Source organism: Lupinus angustifolius, chromosome LG13 (genome assembly GCF_001865875.1).
Source record: "Lupinus angustifolius cultivar Tanjil chromosome LG13, LupAngTanjil_v1.0, whole genome shotgun sequence".
Taxonomy (NCBI): domain Eukaryota; kingdom Viridiplantae; phylum Streptophyta; class Magnoliopsida; order Fabales; family Fabaceae; genus Lupinus; species Lupinus angustifolius.
This window is the reverse complement of record NC_032021.1, coordinates 12,118,288-12,127,308: the sequence shown is the minus strand read 5'-3', so window position 1 is coordinate 12,127,308 and position 9,021 is coordinate 12,118,288. Positions and strand designations below refer to the sequence as shown.

Here is a 9,021-nt window from a genome sequence, read left to right as displayed (position 1 = left end):
GGGTCATAGACTTTATGAAAGGATTTTTTTTCTCTTCTAAATTACCCACAAAATATCTATAATTCGAGGCAGGTATTTTTTTCAACTATTTCCCTTGGCATTCAACTACTAAGAAATAAACATACTCCTCCTACACCACTTTCTATATCTAACACAAGGATTGAAGACCCAAAACAAGATGTTCATCGATCATAGTGCGAAATAACATAAAAACAAAAAGGAAAAATATACAAAAAGCCCGCTGTGATTTCAAAAATAAATATCTCAGGCAAAAGTCAGGGCAAATAAAATGCACTAGCAATGTCAGCCAAAATGAAAAATTCAAATACCCCTCGGGAAGATTATCACCTAAATATTATGCCTTCACCTATTACATCACAAAAATCCAACAAAATCTTAGTACTTAAATGTCGTGTCAGAAAATCGTTGAAAATAGGATAATGGAGAAAGGAGAACGTAGAAAGAGATTTTGGGAAACATATTTTCGAGTCTTATCCTTTTCTTGGAACCCCTTAGCCAGGCCATGATACAAGCTCAAAAGACCTTGTCGGGAATTTGATTTGCCAAAGGCGTACACACTAGGGCAGGGAAACACTAACTCCAATAGATTTCCAAATTTTGATAAAGATATCTCATTTTTTTAATGCATTGGATTAGATTCCATCTCCCATCATTATCGTCACCACCACCACGTCAACACTCAAAATAAAAATCCAAATTTGCATGATCTTTGTTTTTAGTATTTCTCTTTAAAGAGTTGTGCATGAAGAAAGCATGACAAGTTGAAATAAAAAGAAGGGTGTCAATCCAAACCGGGGCAGTTTGTGGAGGCTGATCTTGTTTCTCGAATGAAGGTACCCATATACTTATAACTTGGGCAAGGCTGAAGTTGCTCATCATGGACCAGTCCAAAATCCCTCAACCAAGCAGAGACAAAATCTTGCATCCTCGCCTTCAAACTTCAAAGGTGACTCATACTTTTATGCAGTCACTTGAGGGTGTTCAAAAATAGCCAAAAGAAAAAACAAGCAAAAAAGAAGAAAAAAAGAAAAAAAAAGGAAAAAGAGTGCTAGGTTAAAAACCCGCGAGGGCAGCCTAAGAAAAGGAGAGCGATGCTAAGTTGAAAACCTTCAATGGCGACTTAATGTCATCATAAAAAGAGGGAATTCCTGACAGATACTTGCACTAGGTATTCTGGGCAAAAATTAAGGAAAGGAAATGAACACCCTCAAGTGAAAGTTCAGTGTTGTTCATCCTAAACCATGCAAACTGGGGCAATTTTTTTGAAATGAGAGTCATAACCTTTGTTTAGAAAGATTCTCATGAAGTCTATGACAAAGATACGGAGGCAATTTATTGGACGATCCAACTCTTCCAATAAATTCTTAACATGACACTGGGGCAAAATGGATGGCAAGAGCTAACAAATAGTCCTTTTTAACAATGTCCAACATGGGTCGCATTTCAGTTGGGTCCATAAAAAACAGTTTGTTTGATTTTTAGAAAATTATGAGATCATAAATCAAGACATCTATGCATGCATTCATTATCATACATGACATGACTCGTATCATTCTCAACATAACACATGACATATTCTCAAGCATTACATATCACTACCCTACATATTAAAATTATGCTTTCCAGGACCCCGAGCTTAATGTGCTATCAAACTAATCATTTCCAGGACCCCGAGCCTGATGTGAACTTCCGAGTTCCGGAAGTACCCGACCTACGTTCTCGTTTTAAAATTATCCTTTCCAGGACCCCGCGCCTGATGTGCTTTCAATCAATCTTTCCAGGACCTCGAGCCTAATGTGAACTTCCGAGATCCGGTAGTACCGACCCGCGTTCTCGTTTTAAAATTATCCTTTCCAGGACCTCGTGCCTGATGTGCTTTCAATCAATCTTTCCAGGACTCCAAGCCTGGTGTGAATTTCCGAGTTCCGGCAGTACCTGACCTGCGTTCTCGCTTTACCTTTTTATGTTATCGAGTTCCGGCAGTACCCGACCTGCGTTCTCGTTTTACCTTTTTATGTCATTGAGTTCCGGAAGTACTCGACCTGCGTTCTTGCTTTACCTTTTTATGTCATCGAGTTCCGGCAGTACTTGACTTGTGTTCTCGCTTTACCTTTTTATGTCATCGAGTTATGACAGTACCCGACCTGCATTCTCATTTTACCTTTTTATGTCATCGAGTTCCGACAGTACTCGACCTGCGTTCTCACTTTACCTTTTTATATCATCGAGTTCCGACAGTGCCCGACCTGTGTTCTCGTTTTACCTTTTTATGTTATCGAGTTCCGGCAGCACCCAATCTGCATTCTCACGTTTACCTATTATCTCGATTCCTCAACTTGATCTTAGATTTGATGAAGTTTATGATGAAGTTTTGAATACCCTACATCTTCTTTTTTATATTTGACGATTGTTTTTAACTTTTTAATATATATATATATATATACCCTCTAAAGAGATAATTACATTTATATCTGTAAAAAATCTAATGGATAGGTCTGCATTACCCAAAGGTAAAAATACTACGAACATGAGTAAGGGTCACAAACAAACACCTATAAATTTTATAAACAAATTTTTTAAATAATCGTATCATGTATGGACGATCATGGATATTGTGTTACCCATGTTCGTATGTACCCGTTATTTATGTGATAACTATATTACTTTTAATTAAAGTAAAAAGTATACTACCCTAATATTCACTTATACTAAGTACATATTTTTCTTTTACTTAATTTATGTTTTTTTACTTTGTTTATTTTTTTACTTTCTTTACATCTTTTATTGATTTTGATGGTGAAATATTCTACAAATACTGTTATATGTGTAAAGACATATATGTCTTGCAAAGAAAAAATATATTTTTTCTTAAGGAATGAGAATAGAAAATACACAAATAGAAAACTCCAATATTCAATCATCTTAATTATAGATTTATTATTTTTTTGCCAAACGTTCAAATCAAAATGTACAAAAATAAATAAGATTCATCTTATGCAAAATATAATAGAAGCAAGAAGTTAGTAATTCAATGATAATGTAGAAAATCTGCAAGTACCCATTGTATCATCATATACCTAGAAATACACGTAAAAAATTCACACGTGGATACCCAGACAAGTACGGGTGGGTATGGATAATGTTCTCTAATTTCAAAACGGATAGTGGATAGTTACTGCTCATGTCTGCTCGTGCTTGTTGTCGTCCACAATCTGCATTATTCACACACGTAACATAAAGTAAAAAAAAAAGTATTGCACCTGCTGATATTACAACAACTGACTAATATTGTGAAATTCAAGTCATACATTAAATTTGAAGAGGTCTTGTATTAATAATTAAAATGTCTGATGATTTCATATTAATTATATACAAATAATTTTTTTATATAATTAGTAATTATTTTGTAATTATATTGAATTAATAATTTTTAATCTTTTTTTTACAGCAATAAAACAAGAATAGAATTCTGGTTTTTTTTTTAATTTCTAGTAAACCATTCAGTTCACTTTCTGGGTTATTCCGATTTAATCGGGTTTAACACTAATGAACCAAAATTTCCATTGTTCAAAGTAGTCAAAACTATCACTCAATTAAGACAACAAAATAAACCGTTTTCAAGTACAACCGGATCGCCCTATCCGATCTTCACAACATTGCAATGGATATCTACTTTTCTTAAAACATGTAAATTAAAGAGGTATTTTAGTTATTCAAACTTGCTTTCACAAAACATTCATAGTAGGTCATTCCAAACATCAATCAAAATTATTCACTCATCTACTGTGGATCATTATTAACATGTTAATATATTTCATGGATTTGATTGCCTAATCATTCGTTCATCATTTTCTAATCAACTATATTGATTAAAATTGTTTTTTTATAATTTCATTGTTGTCGTTTCTTAATCATTTTAAAGTAAATATTATTCATTGCATTAAAGATATCATAATAATCATTATAATATGCATAATTATTGGTAACTTTTAACCTATGAGATATTAAACGGAAATGAGGATGAATCCTTTAAATCATAACGGCATATCCTAAAAATAGTTGGAGCCAATGAATTTCTATGAATTCCATTATGTTTAATCTAATTTATAATTCTATAAATATGTTATTTAACTCACAAATATGAAATGATAGTTCAATTCTACTCCTACGAACATTTAAAAATGGTTTTATTGTTTTTCTTTCCTTTTATTTCGGTTTCATTCTCTTCAAACCCCTCAAATATTGGATTAGTACTTTAGTAGCAAGGTTCATGTAAATCCATCAAATTATATTATTTCAATTGTCTCATAATAACAAAAAATTGCAAAGTGAAATATTATCCCTTGCATCAAATATATCCTATAATCATTATAATATGCATAATAATTGGTAATTTTCAACGTATGGTAGTATATGGGTATTAAACGAAAATGGAGATGAACCATTTAAATCCTAAAAGCATAATAATCCTTTTTGCCTTACTATTGTTGGTGCTGGTTTCTACTCTACTTATAAATGCCCCTTTTTCCTTCATAAACTTCCTTTCTTGTCACACCCCTTTGCCTTATTACTTGCCCCATTTTCAGTTTTTAGAAGAGAATCACAACAACAAAACTTAGGTTGGTGTTTTTTTAGAACACCCTTTTGCTCCTTCTTCTTTATTCATTCTTTCTCCTTCCTAGTATTATCATGAGTAGATTATATACCCATCTTTTTTTTATCATGCATCTTTTGAATATGCATAAAAATCTTCTCTTCTTCACTGTTTGGTTCACCACTTTTTTTGCAGAATGGGAGATAATAAAGACCAGGACTTCTTTTCACACAAATTCCCAACCACTTCTCAGGTAAAAGACAAAACAAAACAAAGTATCAAATCACTTTATGCAATCACATTCTTGTTACACATCAATAACTCTATTTATATCTACAATGACTTTTTCACTCTCATTCTGTTCTAACTTTGTTGCAAAACTAGGTAGTGGAAGAACTCAAGGAACTATGGAGCATGGCTTTACCAATAACAGCTATGAACATGTTAGTGTTTGTTAGAGCAGTGGTTTCAGTTCTCTTCCTTGGTTGGCTTGGAAGTTTGGAACTTGCAGGTGGTGCACTCTCTTTAGGTTTCACCAACATAACAGGGTACTCTGTTCTTGTTGGTCTTGCATCAGGTCTTGAACCTGTGTGTAGCCAAGCCTATGGTAGCAAAAACTATGGACTTCTCTCTCTTTCACTTCAAAGAATGGTTCTCATACTCCTTGTAGCAATCATACCAATAAGTCTTCTATGGGTCAACCTTGAAAAAATCATGTTTTTCATGGGCCAAGACATAGAGATAACAAGAATGGCATCAATCTATTGTTTCTACTCTCTGCCAGATCTTCTAACCAACACCTTGTTGCAGCCTTTGAGAGTGTTTTTGAGGTCTCAAAAGGTGACAAAGCCAATGATGTATTGCTCTCTTGTGGCTGTAGCTTTTCATGTTCCTTTGAACTATCTTTTGGTGATTGTGATGGGTCTTGGTGTGCCAGGGGTGGCTATGGCTTCTGTGATGACAAACCTGAACATGTTGGTGTTGATGGCAGGGTATGTGTGGGTGTGGAGGAAGAATGAGGTGGTGTTTGAATGGGGTTGTTGGGGTGGTGGATTTGGAGTGGTGTGTGATGGGTTAGGGAAGTTGATGAAGTTGGCTGTGCCTAGTTGCATGATGATATGTTTGGAGTGGTGGTGGTATGAGATTGTGACTGTGATGGCTGGGTATTTGTCTAATCCAACTATGGCTGTGGCTGCTACTGGGATTTTGATTCAGACCACTAGCATGATGTACACTGTCCCTATGGCACTTGCTGCTTGTGTTTCTGCAAGGGTAAGTGTCCTAAATACTACTTTTTTAGATTATTGAAAATGTTGTGAATGGTAGTTAAAAGCTTGAGTTTTTATCATGCAATATATTTGTTGAAAATGCAAATATCATCCTCCAAAAATACACCAATAAAAAATGTTATAATCTACTGTATTTTCACCTCATATTATGATTAAGGATTAAAGAACTAATCTATTTTAAAATGTCATATATGATCGCCTTAATAAATATAGTTCTCATGAATTAACTTTTCATTTTGACGATATAATTAGTCTTACACTACTAGACCATTTCAATGAAAAAACATATATTGATTCTTAAAGGTATTAATTTAATCACACTCTGTTAGCAATTTATAACTTTCATTTTTTTATTGTTTTACTTGATGTACGTTTTCTTTAGTGGAGGATGAATTTATACTTTATGGTGTGAAGAGTAAAATTATATTGTATATCATAATATATTACACTTGCTTTATTTTTTCTATTCTCTAAAAAAATGTGTTTAGACCATATTAGTTTTGTTTTTACCAATATTTTGAGTTGAGAGTTTTCACTTTTAACCTTTTCAAGTTAGGTTGGAACAATGCTTCTCCCCATCAATGGTAATGAAAAGACAAGGGCATGTTATTAAAAATTGTATTTCTCTTTATTTTTGTAAGCACTAACATCATAAGTCCTAACTCATTGGGTTGGTTTTGGAAGGGTTAGAAATGTCTGATATAGATAGAGTGGTTTAGCTGGTTTGCTTTTATCATCTTTTAGTGTTTGCTTGACCCAAATGTTAGAGTTTGTAGCAGGACATAACCTTATCTTTTTAGGAATGTTGGCTGCTCTACCTAATGTAAGGTTCAAATTTGCTTTTTCTTATGTTTTTTTTTTTGTTTTTTTTGGTGTATTGAATGTGTCTGGGTCATATAATAAATTGATAGTAAAATAATAAATATTTAATATTTATCTATCATCTAGTATAGAAAATTTTATATTGTCATTAATTCATAATGTCCATCTTAGGTTTGAAATTACATTTTTGGGTATATGCATGTATAATTGTGTGTAATAATAACAATAGTAATGATAACAGTAACGGTTGTGTCCATTTTATTTTCAACAATTTCACATTTTCACTGTTTTGTTAGATAAAATGAAAGTAGTGGAAAAATTAGTTACTCTCCCGTTTTTGTTTGTTGGTCAGATACCAAACACACGTGTGTTGGTTATAACGTTATGTACTACTATTCCTCTTCACAATTTAAGTGCAATTTCCCTTCTTTTTCTTTCTGCTTTTTGGGTTACACGTGAATCATTGCTTCTGTTTGCTGAGGTATAAATTTGTTGATGATTTTGTCAAGTACTAGGGACCATGTTTGGTCACACTTGTAATGTGACTAGACAAAATTAGAAAACTATGATGATCACTTCTAAGTGCAATTGTGCTTAGCAATCAAATGGGCAGGGTCCCATGAAACAAATTGATACTTGTAATTTGGTCATATATTTTTTTGTATCAAGGTTTTTTTAGTATAAGAATGTTTTGCACTTTGAATTTCTAAACTCAAACCACCCACAGAATTTTAGAAATGGATTTAGATAGTGCATAACACTCAATTTAACTATATTCATTCTGCAAAATTTTACTATAAAACATTCACAATAACCAATCTATTGCAAAATGCAGGTAGGGAATGAGCTTGGTGCTGGTAAACCATACAAGGCAAAGCTAGCAGCCATGGTTGCTCTAGGATGTGCTTTTGGGTTGGGCTTCATCAATGTGACGTGGACTGCGATACTTGGACACAGGTGGGCTGGGCTTTTCACAAGGGATGAGTCTGTCAAAGCCTTGGTTTCATCGGTCATGCCGCTTATGGGCCTATGTGAGCTTGGAAACTACCCACAAACCACAGGCTGTGGCATCCTGCGTGGCACGGCTCGGCCCGTCATAGGAGCCAACATCAACCTAGGCTCATTCTACATGGTGGGTACCCCGGTGGCCATGGGCTTAGCTTTTTGGTTCAAGATCGGGTTCAGCGGGCTTTGGTTTGGGCTTCTGTCTGCCCAACTGGCATGTGTTATGTCAATCCTCTATGTTGTAATGGCAAGTACTGATTGGGAAGCTGAGGCATTGAAGGCTGAGAAGCTCACAATGGTGGAAATGGGTAGTTGCAATGAGCATAAAATTATGGAGTGTGAAAAAGATGAAGAAAGCAAGATGTTGTTGGTTAATGAAAATAAGAACAAAGATGACATTTGCTAAAAAAGAGACCTCAATAGAATGAGATCCTCTCACTATTAGACTTTTCAAAAAAAAAAATTAACAATCAAGATTTTAAACTATTTTTAAATATAAAATTATAATTTATAAGAGTAAACTTTACTCTCACATTTCAGTATCGGATTATTGGATTTTCATAGAAGATCCAACTTCCACCATAATGCATAGAAAGATGCTACCATTTATTAGATTTGGGGTTTTATTGTCTGGACCCTATTATGATGGGTTGCTTTTTCATAAGTTTGAGGAGGGTTTGTTAGCTTCTTTTTTATTTTAATGTTTTTTCCTTTCATTTTCATCTTTTGGAAAGTTTTCATGGGGAAGGAACTCTCACTTTCTAATACCATTGTCACATATTTAAAAGTTTTTTTCCCTTGTAATATTTGATAGATTGACAAATTTTGGGTGTTGTAAAAAAAGTGGCTTTTGCTTTTATTGTTGTTAGTGACAACAGCATGGAGATATAGTTAAGATATGAGAATCTGGCACCTGACATTTGCAAATTTTGAGATATATACAGAAAGCAGCTTTGCATGAAAGCTGCTCATCAAAAAGAAGCACTTAATAATAATGCAAGCCTCGTAAAATTTGTGTCAGTACTGAATCATAAGTAATGGCAACAATTTGATTCTTCACCAAAACCATGGAGATATTTTTAAGTAAAGGCAAAGTATAGTACACATTTTGGCTCTTAGGGGAAAAAAGTAACCACTTATTTCCTTAATATTACAAGCATGAATACTTAAGTTAATTATTAGTTCATGAAAAATGTATAGAATTATAGTTACCTAATTTGGTCTAATTTAAAATGAAATTGCCATAAAATTATAGAAATCATTCATCTATTTTTTAAACTTACATAAATC

The 9,021-nt window shown here is 33.6% G+C and overlaps 1 protein-coding gene across 2 annotated transcripts; it reads left to right on the top strand.

Annotated features, from left to right (window-relative positions):
• On the top strand, positions 4,554 to 8,140 carry LOC109363436 (protein DETOXIFICATION 54-like). Of its 2 annotated transcripts, XM_019609698.1 has the most exons (4): positions 4,554 to 4,640; positions 4,811 to 4,868; positions 5,000 to 5,887; positions 7,562 to 8,140. In XM_019609698.1, the coding sequence occupies exons 2-4, from the start codon at positions 4,812 to 4,814 to the stop codon at positions 8,135 to 8,137; spliced, it is 1,521 nt and encodes a 506-aa protein (XP_019465243.1). In that variant the 5' UTR covers positions 4,554 to 4,640; position 4,811; the 3' UTR covers positions 8,138 to 8,140. The 2 variants fall into 2 exon arrangements, with proteins under 2 accessions (XP_019465243.1, XP_019465244.1); XM_019609699.1 differs by lacking the exon at positions 4,554 to 4,640 and having other exon boundaries at positions 4,755 to 4,868.

Bases quoted from the DNA above. Each gene is read 5' to 3' on its own strand.
- LOC109363436 (XM_019609698.1), top strand. From the start codon at position 4,812: ATGGGAGATAATAAAGACCAGGACTTCTTTTCACACAAATTCCCAACC. The intron at 4,869-4,999 runs GTAAAAGACAAA...TTGCAAAACTAG, and splicing joins AATTCCCAACCACTTCTCAG to GTAGTGGAAGAACTCAAGGA. The intron at 5,888-7,561 runs GTAAGTGTCCTA...TGCAAAATGCAG, and splicing joins CTGCTTGTGTTTCTGCAAGG to GTAGGGAATGAGCTTGGTGC.